This window comes from Pantherophis guttatus, chromosome 5 (assembly GCF_059756535.1).
Source record: "Pantherophis guttatus breed Tessera chromosome 5, ASM5975653v1, whole genome shotgun sequence".
NCBI lineage: Eukaryota > Metazoa > Chordata > Lepidosauria > Squamata > Colubridae > Pantherophis > Pantherophis guttatus.
Genome location: NC_142067.1, coordinates 3,263,019 through 3,278,081, shown reverse-complemented (window position 1 = coordinate 3,278,081; position 15,063 = coordinate 3,263,019). Strand labels below are relative to the sequence as shown.

The 15,063-nt window shown below is 43.9% G+C and overlaps 1 protein-coding gene across 1 annotated transcript in view; it reads left to right on the top strand.

The window, feature by feature from the left end:
* Positions 1–10,419, top strand: part of P2RY2 (purinergic receptor P2Y2) — a 44,769-nt gene extending 34,350 nt beyond the window's left edge. The window contains exon 2 of the mRNA XM_034438779.3: positions 4,767–10,419. Coding sequence (XP_034294670.1) covers positions 4,782–5,861 — 1,080 coding nt within the window. The 5' untranslated portion in view covers positions 4,767–4,781 and the 3' untranslated portion in view covers positions 5,862–10,419. The remainder of the gene's footprint in view (positions 1–4,766) is intronic.
* Positions 10,420–15,063: the final 4,644 nt, after the last annotated feature.

The window sequence follows — 15,063 nt, the reverse complement described above, 5'->3', positions numbered from 1 at the left end:
ACCTTCCCAGATGGCTTCCCACAAGCATAGTAAATAGAGGAATTCGTTTAACAATGGTGCGATTCGCTTTACAACTGCAGTCATTTTCTTAACTTATCGTGGCAGCAAAGTTCGTAAAATCGGGGGGGGGGCCTCCTCTTAACAACCCCCTTGCTTCTCGATGGAAATTTGGGAGACATGTATTTGAGGGGCTGCCACAGAGAGGAGGAAGGGGAAGCTATTTTCCAAAACACCCGAAGGCCAGATAAGGAACAATGGATGGAAACTGAACAAGGAGAGTTTCGACCTGGAAATAAGGAGGAATTTTCTGACGGTGAGAACAATCAACCCATGGAACAGAAGTTGCCTTCAGAAGTTGTGGGAGCTTCATCACTGGAAGCTTTCATGAAGAGACTGGGCTGCCATCTGTCAGAAATGGTGTAGGGCCATGATGGCGAACCTTTGGCACGGGTGCCACAGGTGACACGCGAAGCCATATCTGTGGGCCCGCGAGCGTTGCCCTAACTCAACTCCAGCGTGCGTGCGCGTGCCAGCCAGCTGATTTTTGGGCCTTCTGGGCCCACCGGAAGTTGGGAAACGGACATTTCCAGCCTCCGGAGGCCCCAGAAGGCCCAAAAATCAGCTGGCCAGAGCATCTCTGAAGGGGTGAGGGAGGCCATTTTTACCTTCCCCAGGCTCCAGGAAAGCCTCTGGAGCCTGGGGAGGGCGAAAAACGGGCCTTCCGGGCTGACTGGAAGTCAGGAAACGGGCCATTTCCGGCCTCCGGAGGACCTCAGGGAGGTGGTGGGGATGGCCATTTTTGCCCTCTCCAGGCTCCAAGAAAGTCTCTGGAGCCTGGGGAGGGCAAAAAATGGGCCTACCGGGCCCACTGGCAATCTTTTTGCCGTTGTGTGTCAAAAGCAGTGGGCGAGACATGGGGGGCATTGAATTATGGGTATGGGCACACATGCGCGTGACCCCCCCGTGCTTTCCCGCTTTTGGCACGCGATGGCAAAAAGGTTAGCCATCGCTGGTATAGGGTCTCCTGCTTGAGCGGGAGGTTAGACTAGATGACCTACAAAGTCCCTTTCAACTCTGTTAATCTGATCTGATTCTGACCGTTAAATCGAGGTCTATTGTAATTCTGCCTAGTTTAAATCCTGCTTTCCTTTCCCGTTCGCCTGTCGCGTCCAGAAATTAGGGTGCGTGCGAAGGATGATCCCTTCGCCCCCTCCAGCATCTCCTCACACGTTGCAACAGATGGCAAGTATCTTTGGAGAGTTAATAATTAGAATGCAAGACCCGGAAAGAGACATTTAGAGACAGGATAGCACACACTGAAGGAATGTGAATTGTGCAATTCCCTGAGAGGCACCCAGAGGCTTCGTCGTGTTTGCCGTGACCACCGATGTGTGGTGTAAGGGCAGCGGGGCCTGGGGACACACCTACTCAATCTAGAAGTTTCCGTTGTCAAAAAAAAAGAAAGCTAAACGTAGTTTGGTTTTGCTGTGCTCTTGCTGAATTTCAGATTACGAAAGCAAATTTGTGATCCCAGCAGGTGTGGTATTTAATTTAATTTAATTAATTCAATTTATATGCCGCTTCTCTCCGAAGACTCAGGGCGGCCCACAATACATTTTTTAAAAAATCATTATAAAAAAAAAACATTTAAAAATTAAAAACATTAAAAACTCATTCACGCCATTCATGGCCAGATCTTGCCAGATCACAAGGGCGAGATCAACAGCCCCAGGCCTGCCGGAAAAGCCAGGTCTTCACCGCTTTTCGGAAGGCCGATAGGGTGGGGACGGTCCGGACCTCAGGAGGTAACTGGGTCCAGAGAACTGGGGCAGCCACAGAGAAGGCCCTCCTCTGTGGGCCCACCAGCTGACGGGACCCGGAGGAGACCGACTCTGTGGGATCTTACCAGTCACTGGGAGTTATGCGGTAGAAGGCGGTCTCGAAGATAACCTGGCCCTGAACCATGTAGGGCTTTAAAGGTAATAACCAACACCTTGAATTGCGCCCGGAGACCGATAGGGAGCCAGTGCAGCTCGCGGAGAATTGGTGTAATGTGGGTGTATCTAGGTGCACCCACGACAGCTCGCGCGGCTGCGTTCTGGAGCAACTGCAGTCTCCGAACACTTTTCAAGGGTAGCCCCATGTAGAGCGCGTTGCAATAATCTAACCGTGAGGTGACAAGGGCATGAGTGACCGTGAGGAGAGCCTCCCGATCCAAGTAGGGTCGCAATTGATGCACCAGGCGAACCTGTGCAAAGGTCCCCCTAGCCACAGCTGTCAGATGTTGCTCTAATTTTAGCTGTGAGTCTAGGAGGACACCCAAATTGCGAACACGTTCTGAGGGGGACAATTTCTCTCCCCCCCCCCCCCGAACCAAGGATGGACAGTCAACATAGTCTTTAGGAGGCAATACCCACAGCCACTCGGTCTTGTCTGGGTTAAGTCTGAGCCTGTTGACTCCCATCCAGACCCTCACAGCCTCCAGGCATTGGCACATTCGCTTACTTTCCCTACCGGTTCGCCAATCTGAGTGCGTGCGCATGGCGCATGGGCTTTGCTCGCATTCATGCCTTCGGTGCATGCACCTGGCCTCAAAACCGTGCCTAAATAGGATGGCATAGGGGCGGGGGACAGGCCCACTGGCTGAATACCACCTCTGGAACCCAGGGCAAATTCTCTACCAAAACACAGGAAAATCTCGGTTTATGACCACAATTTTACCCATATTTCCCTTGCTAAGTGAGACATCTGTTGAGCAAGCTTTGCCCCATTTTACGACCTTTCTTGCCACAGTTATTAAGTGAGCCACTGCAGTTGCTGCTGTGACAGTCCTAAGTACAGGCAGTCCTCGACTTACGACAATTGAGCCCCAAATTTCCATTGCGAAGCGAGACGTTTGTTAAGCGAGCACTGCCCCATTTTAGGGTCTTTCCTGCCACGGATGTTGAGTGAATCACTGCGGTTGTTAAGCTAGTAGCATGGTTGTTAAGTGAATCTGGCTTCCCCATTGATGTCGCTGGTCAGAAGGTCGCGAAAGGGGAACGCGTGACCCTCTCAGAAGGTCACAAAAGGGATGATCCCTGGGACACTGCAACTGTCATAAATACAGGTCAATTGCCAAGTGTCTGAATTTTGACTGCATGGCCACGGGGATGCCGCAATGGTCGTAAGTGTGAAAAAAAGGTCATAAGTCCCTTTTTTCAGTACCGTTGTAACTTGGAAAGATCAATGAACGAATTTTGTAAGTCCAGTCCCAAAAAGTGCTTTTTCAAAAGGTAACTGGGCTTTCTTTGTTTTTTGCTTGAAGAGGTTTCACTTCCCATCCAAGAAGCTTCTTCAGTTCTGGCTGAATCTTTCCATTCTCAGCCAGTCAGTCAGACTGGGCTAAGAAGGGTGGCCAATAAATTTTCTCTCTGTCTCTCTGTCTCTGTCTCACTGTCTCTGTCTCTGCCTCTGTCTCTGTCTCTGTCTCTGTCTCTGTCTCTCTGTCTCTGTCTCTCTGTCTCTCTGTCTCTGTCTCTGTCTCTGTCTCTGTCTCTGTCTCTCTGTCTCTGTCTCTGTCTCTCTGTCTCACTGTCTCTGTCTCTCTCTCTGTCTCTGTCTCTGTCTCTCTGGCTGTCTCTGTCTCTCTGTCTCTGTCTCTGTCTCTCTGTCTCTGTCTCTGTCTCTGTCTCTGTCTCTGTCTCTCTGTCTCTGTCTCTGTCTCTCTGGCTGTCTCTGTCTCTCTGTCTCTGTCTCTGTGTCTCTGTCTCTGTCTCTCTCACTGTCTCTGTCTCTCTGTCTCTGTCTCTGCCTCTGTCTCTCTGTCTCACTGTCTCTGCCTCTGTCTCTCTGTCTCTGTCTCTGTCTGTCTGTCTCTGTCTCTGTCTCTCTGTCTCTGTCTCACTATCTCTGTCTCTGCCTCTGTCTCTGTCTCTCTGTCTCTGTCTCTGCCTCTGTCTCTCTGTCTCACTGTCTCTGCCTCTGTCTCTCTGTCTCACTGTCTCTGTCTCTGTCTCTCTGTCTCTGTCTCTCTCACTGTCTCTGTCTCTGTCTCTCTGTCTCTGTCTCACTATCTCTGTCTCTGCCTCTGCCTCTGCCTCTGCCTCTTTCTCTCTGCCTGTTTCTCTGCCTCTGTCTCTCTGTCTCTGTCTCACTGTTTCTGCCTCTCTCTCTCTCTCATAATCCTTGACTTGCAACCAATTGCTTTGTAACTATTCAAAGTTATACCAGCATTGAAAAAAGTGACTTACCATTGGTCCTCATAATTATAACAGTCGCAGCATTCCCCATAGCCACGTGATCAAAGTTCAAGCATCCAGCAAGTATCTATGACAGTTGGAGCATCCCAGAGTCAGGTGATTGCCATTGGAAACCTTCCCAGCTGTCCCTCTGACAAGCAAAGTCAATGGGGAAAACCAGATTCTCTTTAAGGGCAGCATGATTTGTTTAACTGCAGTGATTTGTGTAATGACCGCTGTGGTCGTTAAGCGAATTTAGCTTCCCCCGTGGTGCTTGTCAAATCACAGGACCCCAGGATGGTGCAACCATCGTAAATACATACCGTTGGCCAAGCACCCAAACTTCACACGACCGCGGGGGTGCTGCGACAGTCATAAGTACGAGGTCATCAGCCACTTTCTCCAGAGTTGTTCCAACTTTGGACGGTCACTGAACCAAAGGCCGAAAGCCGAGGACTACCTGCTCCGCCCAAAGCCAGGGAAGTATCCTGTGTGAATGCAACACTGCTCGCTTGCTAACATTTCTCCCTCATCTTTTCTTCCAAGGACTCTCCAAGGGCGATGGAGAACGTCACGTTCCTGCTGTACTCGCTGAACGCCAGTGTCAACTCCTCGGAAGCTGGGTGTGGCGAGGAGGACCACCCTTACAAGTGCAAGTTTAACGAGGACTTCAAATACATCCTCCTGCCCGTCTCCTACAGCATCGTCTTCGTGGTGGGCCTGACCCTCAATCTGCTGGCCCTCTACGTCTTCATCTTCCGCATCAAGACCTGGAACGCCTCCACCACGTACATGTTCAACCTGGCGGTGTCTGACTTACTCTACGTCATCTCCTTGCCCTTGCTAGTCTACTACTACGCCATGGAGGACAACTGGCCCTTCAGCGTGGGCTTGTGCAAGATTGTCCGCTTCCTTTTCTACACTAACCTGTACTGCAGCATTCTCTTCCTCCTTTGTATCAGCGCCCACCGTTTCATGGGCGTCTGTCTCCCTCTGAAGTCCCTGGAGTGGGGTCAAGTCCGCTACGCCCGTTGGGTCTCCGCCATCGTCTGGTTGGTGGTGATCTCCTGCCAGTCCCCAGTCCTCTTCTTCGTGACCACCAGCCAGAGGTGTAACAGCATCACCTGCCACGACACGTCCGCCAAGGAACTCTTTGACCAGTTCCTCATCTACAGTTCAGTGATGCTGGTCCTTCTCTTCTGCATCCCTTTCCTTCTCCTCATCATCTGTTACTGCATGATGGCTCGGAAACTTCTCCAGCCCACGCGGGGCATCTCCCGCATGTCCAGCTCCAAGAAGAAATCTGTCAAGATGATCATCATCGTTATGATGGTCTTCATCATTTGCTTCCTGCCCTTTCACATCACCCGTACTCTGTATTACTCCTTCCGCAGCTGGGACCTCAGTTGCCCCACGTTGGACGCCATCAACCTGGCCTACAAACTCACCCGCCCTCTGGCCAGCACCAACAGCTGCCTGGACCCTATCCTGTACTTTTTGGCCGGGCAAAGGTTTGTCAAATTTGCTTGCCCCCAGGCCACGGCAAAAAATGGTACCCAGTCGGCGACGAGTACCGTTCCGCATTGCAACTTTCGGGGACGAGACAACTTAGCCATGAGAGCCAAAAACACGGTATCGTAGCCAGTCTCGTTTCGAACATTTCCTGCAAATATGTTCTTTTGGGGAAGTCGCCGATATCAGGAACGACATCTTCTGAAATTCTGCAAAGGTGTTTTCCACCAAAGTTGGTACGAATGGTACAACAGACGCGTGAAAAAAATCACTATTTAAATGACTTTTTTAGAAGGACGGAGAACCGAACGCTCTTAAGCACTTGTCTAAGTTTCCAAGGCGCAGCTTGCGCCACGGAAGGTCAATTGTCGTTATCACCAGGGGAGATTATCTCTTGGGGAAACAAAAATTAATGTAAATCAGACACTGTCTGGGTTCACACAACATGGAAACAGGGTTAAAACGTGGCTTGGCAGGACCAGAGACCAGGATGGGCCGGCAACAGCTGACACCGAGGTCTTATCGCTTCCTTGTTCCTAAATATTGTCATGTTTTCCTTTGCAATGATGGACAATTTTTCCCTTTTATTAATGTCCCTCCAAGACTCTTCGGGAGGGTTTTGCTTCTGAGAGACGGAACCGAATAAAAATAACAGTTGTACTGATATAGTAATATATAGCACTAATAGTAATCCATTGTGGTTTGTGATGTGGGAATTCAACGATTGAAAGCAGAGGCCTTTTAATAAAATATTTTCGTCTGAAAAAATGCCACTGGACGCTGATTTTCGGCTAAGATAGACTAGCATGTTTGTGTTCCTACAATGTTAACATGTTGAGTGAACCAAGCTATCATGCTGAGTCATTCTTTCTGAGTTTACACAACATCTTTAACTCAGTTAAGGAAAGACCTAATGGAAATAAATCTTCATACAACTTGTTAAATTTAGTTAGCATTAACCTTGATGGGGGTTTTTGGTGGCTAACGGTGTAGCGTTAAATTAACCAGATTACTACACCGGGTTAATGATAGCAATTTTCCAATATTTGAGGGGCTGCCCCAAAGAAGAGGGGGTCCATTTATTCTCCAAAGCACCAGAAGGCAGGACAAGAAGCAACGGATGGAAACTAACCAAGGAGAGAAGCAACCTGGAACTGAAGAGGAATTTCCTGACAGTGAGAACAATTAACCAGTGGAACGACTTGCCACCAGAAGTTGTGGGTGCTCCATCACTGGAGGATTTCAAGAAGAGATTGGACAGCCAGTTGTCTGAAATGGCCTAGGATCTCCTGCTTGAGCAGGGGGTTGGACTAGAAGACCTCTAAGGTCCCTTCCGATTTGGTTATTCTGTTACTCTGGTTCGATAGCATAGTGTATATAGTGTGAAGTTTTAGGCAATGTGGTTTATTTGTTGCATCACAATACGTGGTGTGAGCCATGTCACTTGAGTTCTCTTGATTTTAAGAGGTCACCTGAATTTCTAATATTGTACTGTAATTGATAAAGCATTGCACGACTAATACATGGTATTTATTAGCCCCTCCATTTTATGGACCTCCATTCAGGAGAATTTTGAATGCAATGGAGAAAATCCACTTGGAAAACATTCATAAATTTTTGATAAAATTTGAATATGAATTAGAAAAATTTCCACGTAGATTATGAAAAGATTTACTTAATTATCTACCTTCTGATTTAATGGGCATTTGGCTTTATCGGACACCCTTTTCCCCTCGACAGATCCATAAAATTAAGGTTTTTAACTAATTTTTTCCCTGGGCTGCAACATTTCAGCTTCCAAGCAGCCGTAGAAAGGAAAATGGAAATGGTATTTTTCAAACGTGGCAATTTTCAGATGTGTAGATTTCAACTCCAGAATTCCCCAGGCAACCTACAGGCTGGGGAATTCTGGGAGTTGAAGTCCACCCATTCGAAATTTGCCAAATTTTGAGACTTAAACCGCTCTGCGTCAATTTTTTCTCCACTGGAAAGTTCTGATTCGGGGAAAGTTTGTCCAATACAAGTAGTCCTCGACTTACGGCCATTCATTTAGTGACCGTTCAAAGTTAAAATGGCCCTGAAAAAGGTGACCTGTAACTTTTCTCCCCACACTTACGACCGTTGCTGCATCTATCCCCCACGGTCACGCGAGCAAAATTCAGACGCAACTGGGCAACGGTTTCGAATTGATGACCGTCGTGTGATCCCGTTTGCGACCACCTGACAAGCAAAGTCGATGAGGGAAGCTAGATTCACTTAACGACTGGACAACTGCAGTGACTCACTTAACAACGGCGGCAAGAAAGGTCCTAAAATGAGGCAAAACTCTGTCGTGCTTAGCCAACAAAAGTTTTGGTCTCAATTGCAGCCGTAAATTTGAGGACTTCCTGTACGTGCAAACTGCCACCTGGGATCCAGGTGAAAACACGCTAAACTGGCCATTTAAGTGCGTTATAATCACTTTATAAGCAGGGCAGGTAATTCACCTCCTTCCTGTTAACCTTGGAGAACACTGACTCTTGCAGAAAGTTGCAAATTGCGGTGCTTAATGAAGTGCCCTTAAAACCCCCATTTTCCAAACAACGGTTTGTTAAAGATCCTGCAAGATTTTAAAGGGTGTTTTTTTTTTCCTTCTGGGGGGGGAAACTCCTCTGTGCTGAAAATCAGGATTTGCATCGTTTCCCAGCCATAAAACCCACAAAATCCCCTTAAGGCGATCCGTTCTCGTCCCCTCCTACCCCCAAACTCGCAGGTTGGGTTCACACAACCTTTTCATCCTGGTTAAAAAAAATAAATAAACCATGCCTGTGAAGCCGAGTTCATTTGAAGATGGACAGTTGCAGGAAAAAAAATATATGACCTATTACTATTACCAAGATAGTTTGTGGATGAAATTCGTTCTGTCGGGTTAACCTGGGTTTGAGGGGTTATCTGAACGCAGGCAGCATTGGGTTAACGTCATTTGCACGCACTGATCTGGATTTTCAGACATAGGAGTCCCATAATCTGAGGTTAAATGTGCTTCAGAGACCTGGTTAGGTTTTTAAAAACCATTTCAATTTGTGGTGTGAACACAACCAGCATGAAGAAATATTTTCTTATGCATCGGGGAGTGAATGGTGCTCTGCTTTGCAATAATTATTTATTTTTATTTAATCGTTCACCCAATTTATATCCTATTCTTCCCTCCAAGACCATCCCTGGTTCTCATATATCTGATTGCCCCCCCCTTATAACAACGACTCAGCGAGGTAGGCTGGATTTGGAGGGGCTGATCTGACATCCAAGCATTTGCTTGGCTGAATTTGAACTCGCTTCTCCTTTTAAACCTGTTCTGACCCCCGAAATCTTTTCTCACCGGATATGAAGAAGTGCCTTGTTCACAGAGATGCTTCATTCCTCATGAACTTTTAAGCACTGACTGGGATTCGTGATTTTAACCAAGATTCTTTAATCCTTATTTGTGGTTTTTTGGGTTCTTGTTTTTAGGTGTCTTTGTTTTTTTAAAAATGCACTCTGTTTGGAAGGAGGAAAAGCGGCCGCTGATCATTTAAATAAAGGTGTTATTAATCAGAAGACGTTTAACGGGGTTGAGGCAACGGTGGTCAAAAAAGTCAAGATGGCGGCAGAAATGGCACCATCAAAACTTTACCTCAGGTTTTGATTGACTGTTGCAGACGCCATCTTGACTCTGCAAAATAGTGGAATCGTATCAATTCAAAAGACAACTGACCATTGGGGCAACTGAATATTAATCCGGACAAAGAATTTTGTTATACCTAGAGGCAATCCTCGTTCGTTTAGTGACCATTCAAAGTTACGACGGCCTTGAAAAAAACTGACTTACGACAGGTCCTTGCACTTATGACCGTTGCAGCTTCCCCATGGTCACCGGATCAGAATTCAGTTGGTTGGAAACGGACTCATCTTTATGACAGCCGCAGCATCACATGATCCCCATTTGCGACCTTCCCAGCCACTTTCCAACAAGCAAACCCAATGGGGGAAGCTCAGTTTGCTTAACGGCCATATGTCTCACTTAACAACTTTCCTGATTCGCTTAAGAACCATGGCAAGATCGTAAAATCCTCAATTTAGGTAGTCCTCAACTTACGGCCATAATTGAACCCAAATTTTCTGTTGTTAAGTAAAACAACAGTTAAGTTAATTTTGCCCCATTTTATGACCTTTCTTGCCATAGTTGTTAAGCGAATCACTGCTGTTGTTAAGTTAGTAACTTGGTTGTTAAGTGAATCTGACTTCTTCCATTGACTTGGCTTGTCAAAAGGTCGTAAAAGGGCATCACGTGGCCCCTGGACATAGCAACGGTCATAAGTGTGAGTCAGTTGCCAAGTGCCTGACTTTTGATCACATGGTCATGGGGATGCTGAAGCAGTCATTAAGTGTGAAAACTAGGCATAAGTCACTTTTTTCAGTGCCACTGTATCTTTGAAAAGTCACTAAATTAATTGTTGTAAATCAAGGACTGTCTATATGTTGGAGAAGAATTTTTTGGGGGTACAAATTCGAAACCCCAGAGAATGTCTAAGCTAAGTTTTTATATGTTTCATGTACTAAATGCTTGACCAGTAACAAAATGGACAGACTTCAGTAAGGAAACTCAAATGATTTTTTTAATGTATATGCCTGACAATTTTGCAAAAATAAATCCCAAATTAAAATTTCATCTGTTTTGGCCTAACTCTTTATTGAATTCTGATTATAAAACATATATGTCAATAATTGCTGAAAGGTTAAAAATGATTCTAAATAAACATATACATTCGGATCAAAATGGTTTTTTGCCAGGACGACAAATTAAAAATAACACATGCACCATAATCGATATATTAGAGTTTTATGAAGCACACCCAGAGAAAGAAGTTTCACTGGTTTTCCTTGATGCCCAAAAAGCTTTTGATAATTTTAAATTGGAGATTAATGATACAACAAATTAAAAAAATGGAATTTGGGTCAAAATTTGAAAAAATGATTTGAGAAAATATATTCAAAACAAACTACAAGAGTAATTATCAACCAAGATATGACAGATTTAATTTAATTTAATTTAATTTAATTTAATTTAATTTAATTTAATTTAATTTAATTTAATTTAATTTAATTTAATTTAATTTAATTTAATTTAATTTAATTTAATTAATTTAATTTAATTTATCGCATTTCTATGCCGCCCAACTCCCAAGGGACTCTGATGGATTTGAGATAATAAAAGGAGTGAGACAAGGATGCCCACTTTCCCCACTTCTCTTTATACTATCACTGGAGCCACTCCTGAAAAAAATTAGGGAAGATCGAGAGATAAAAGGATTGACGATAAAAAATGAGGAGTACAGATTGCAAGCCTTTGCAGACGATGTGGTCTTTATAATTGAGGAACCTCTAAAATCAGGCCCCAAATTGATTAAAAAAGTAGAAGAATTTGGCGTAGTGGCAGGTTTAAAAATTAACATAAAACAAATCTAAATTGTTAACAAAAAACCTTACAAAAAAACAAGAGACAGAATTAGAAAATAGTATGAATATTCAGATAACAAAAAAATAAAATAAAATATTTAGGGATTTGGCTAACAGCAAGAGGCTCCTCAATCAAAAAGGAAAATTATGATAAATTAATACTGCAAATTGGAAAAGATTTGGAAAATTGGAAAAATAAATTTCATGGATGGGAAGAGTGGCGGCAATAAAAATGAATATCCTGCCCAAAATTTTATTCCTCTTCCAGGTTATACCGATAAAAATAGAAAAAAGTTTTTTTGATTTATTAAACAGATTGACCTCAAAATTTATATGGCAAGGGAGAAAATCTAGAATTAGATTAAAAACATTACAAGATACCAGGGATAGAGGAGGAGTAGCATTTCCAGATTGGGAGATTTATTACCAAGCAGCATGCCTAACATGGTTAAAGGAATGGATGGAGTTGGGAAATAAAAGAAGAAAAAAAGAAACAGAAGGACACGATTTACAGACAGGATGGCATGCATTCCTATGGGGTGAAAAACATAAAACCCAGGGATATTTTAGAAGGCATATAATTAGAAATTCATTATTATTAATTTGGAATAAAATCAAAAAGCAACACTATATAAGAATACCGCTTTGAATTTCTCTCAACGAAACATTAACGCACCCAAATTTAGTAGACTGGACCAAAATAATTAGATACAGAGATATATTAAATGATTTGGGAAAATTAAAAACAAAACAAGAACTGGAACAGGATTTGAATAGGGAAGTTGAATGGTGGACATACTTACAAATAAGATCAAAATACATAGAAGATACAAAAATAGATCAGGTACAATTAGAGCAAAATGAACTGGATAAAAGTATATATGGGACGGAACAAAAACTAATTAGTAAAATATATAAATTTTTATTACGGTATAAAATAGAAGAGGAAATAGTAAAAGATACTATGATCAAATGGGCAAGGAATTTCAATCGCATAATAAAATTAGAGAAGTGGGAAAAGATGTGGAGAATAATTATGAAATTGACAATATCAACGGCATACAAGGAAAACCAGATGAAAATGTTCCATAGATGGCACTTTCCGCCAGCTAGAATAGCAAAGATGTTCCCTAGTAATTCACCGAAATGTTGGAAATGTAAGAGTAACTATGGAACATACTATCACCTCTGGTGGACCTGCCCAGTGGCAAAGAAATTCTGGGCTAAAGTTAAAAAGTGGATAGAGGAAATAATTCAGAATTCAATAAAGGGAGAACCTGATCAGTTTTTACTAGGGATTTCCGTAGAAAACTATACCAAGGAAATACACTATTTAATATTACATATACTGACAGCAGCCCGCATAGTCTATGCGCAAAATTGGAAGAAGGAAAATCCACCCATCAGAAGAAGATTTAATTAAAAAAATTTTAGAATGCGCAGAGATGGACTAATTAACAAAAAAATTCAAGGAGAAAGAGGATACAGAATATTACAGTGTGGTGTAGATGATATGAATGGTTGGAGAATAGGAAAAATGAGAAAGAGGAATAAAGGAGAGGGAGGAAAAAATGTTGATCATGGAACAATGTAGACGAAATAAAGAAAGATGGGAAACAATTGTTGAATAAGACAAAATTAAAAGATGTGTAAATAGATGTAAATAGCAAGAAAGGATCACTTCGAAGCAGCTGTAGGAAAAAGTGAGATGTATATAAATGTTGTGTGTTTGGGTCTTGTTTTAATGTATTCAAAATAAAAAAACTTTTTAAAAAAATTAAAAAAAATTCATCTGTTTTGACAAGTTAGTTGGATTTTACTTGTTTTTTTTTAAAAGGTGAAAGGGGTGGAGATTGACAGATGTTTTGACAGATCTAAATAAGAGATTTTAAACAGAATTTGAACAGGGTTCCTCAACCAAGCAAGAACTTCAAGGCCATTTTAATTCTGTGATTCGACACGTAAGAGGAACTTACTCTTCTCTTGTGTTAAAAGAAGTGTTAGTTTTTCCCTAGGATGTCCTCTTCTTCCCTTTTTTGATCTGTTTGATTTTGTTGATGTTTTAAGGATTGTGACTTGATTTGATTGTGTTCAAATGGCGGGAAACCAATTTTATGAATTCCTTGAGGTCAGTTGGAGCAACTTTAATCTGATTTTTTGGGGGGGATGTTATTGTTTTCAGCCTATCTGTAGTCCGTAAGTCATCTAAAATATAATGGTGGGGATATGATTATGATTATCAAATCGGTGTCAGCTCTTAGCAACCACATAAATCATACAGATTATCAGAATTGGAAGAGAACTTGTAGGTCAGTGATGGCTAACCTTTTTGCCGTCGTGTGCCAAAAGTGAGGGGAGCACAGGGGGGGGTCACACCCACATGTGCCCCGACCCATAATTCAGTATGCCCCACCCCCACGCACATGCGCGTGTGACACCCCTGCCCTTTCCCCACTTTTGGCACACGATGGCACAGTGGGCCCAGTAGACCCGTTTTTCGCCCTCCCCAGTCTCCAGAGACTTTCTCGGAGCCTGGGGAGGGCTAAAACAGCCTTCCCCACCCGCTCCAGAGGCTGGAAATAGCCTGTTTCCTGACTTCTGATGGGCCCGGAAGGCCCGAAAATCAGCTGGGAGCTGAGCTAGGGCAACACTCGCGTGCCCACCTTATGGTTCTGCGGGCCACCTGTGGTACGCGTGCCATAGGTTCGCCATCACGGTTGTAGGTCATCTAGTCGAACCCCCTACTCAAGCAGGAGACCCTACACCATTTCTGACAAACAATTTCTCCTTTGATTTGTCCCCAGTCTGGTCCTTCAGACACTCGTAAAGGCCCTCCAAAGCACCTGAAGGCAGGACAAGAAGCCGCGGATGGAAAATAATCAAGGAGAGAAGCCAACTTAGAAATGAGGAGAAATTTCCTGACTGTGAGCACAATTAACCTGTGGAACAGCTTGCCACCAGAAGTTGTAGGTGCTCCATCACTGGAGGTTTTCAAGAAGAGATTGGACAACAATTTTTCCCGAATGGTAGAGGGTTTCCTTCAGGGGCAGGGGGTTGGACTAGAAGACCTCCAGGGTCCCTTCCAATCCTGTTTACAGGTAGTCCTCCACTTACAACAGTTCATTTAATGACCGTTCGAAGTTACAAAAGTGACTTATGACCATTTTTCACACTTATGACTGACCCTTGCAGCATCTCCCAGGGTCACCTGATTTACATTCCCGATGCTTGGAAACCGCCTCACATTTACGATGGTCGCAGTGTCCCTCTGTGTGTGTGTGTGTGTGTGTGTGTGTGTGTGTGTGTGTCACGCGATCCCCTTTTGCGACCTCCTGACAAGCAAAGTCAAGGGGGAAGCCAGATTCGCTTCAACGACCGCGCGACTCATTTAACAACCGCAATGTTTCGCTTAACCAACGTGGCCAGAAAAGTCGTAAAACGGGGCAAAGCTCACCAGACCAATGTCCCGCTTAGCCACATAAATGTTTATTTATTTATTTTATTTAATCAAATTTCTATACCGCCCTATTCCCGAAGGACTCAGGGCGGTGAACAGCCAAGATAAAATACAGACAATACAAATATTAAAAATCCCTTAAAATTATTAAATATTTCGGCCGACACACAGATTAAAACACCCAATTTATAAAATCACGAATTAAAAAATTTAAAATTTAAGAATTTAAAAGAGGGGAGTTAGGCCAGGCCAGCTTGCTGAAATAGAAAAGTTTTGAGAGCACGGCGAAACGTGCGCAGGTCCGGGATCTTCCGTATCTCTGGGGGGAGCTCGTTCCAGATGGTAGGTGCCCCCACAGAGAAGGCTCTCCCCCTGGGGGCCGCCAGTCGACACTGTTTG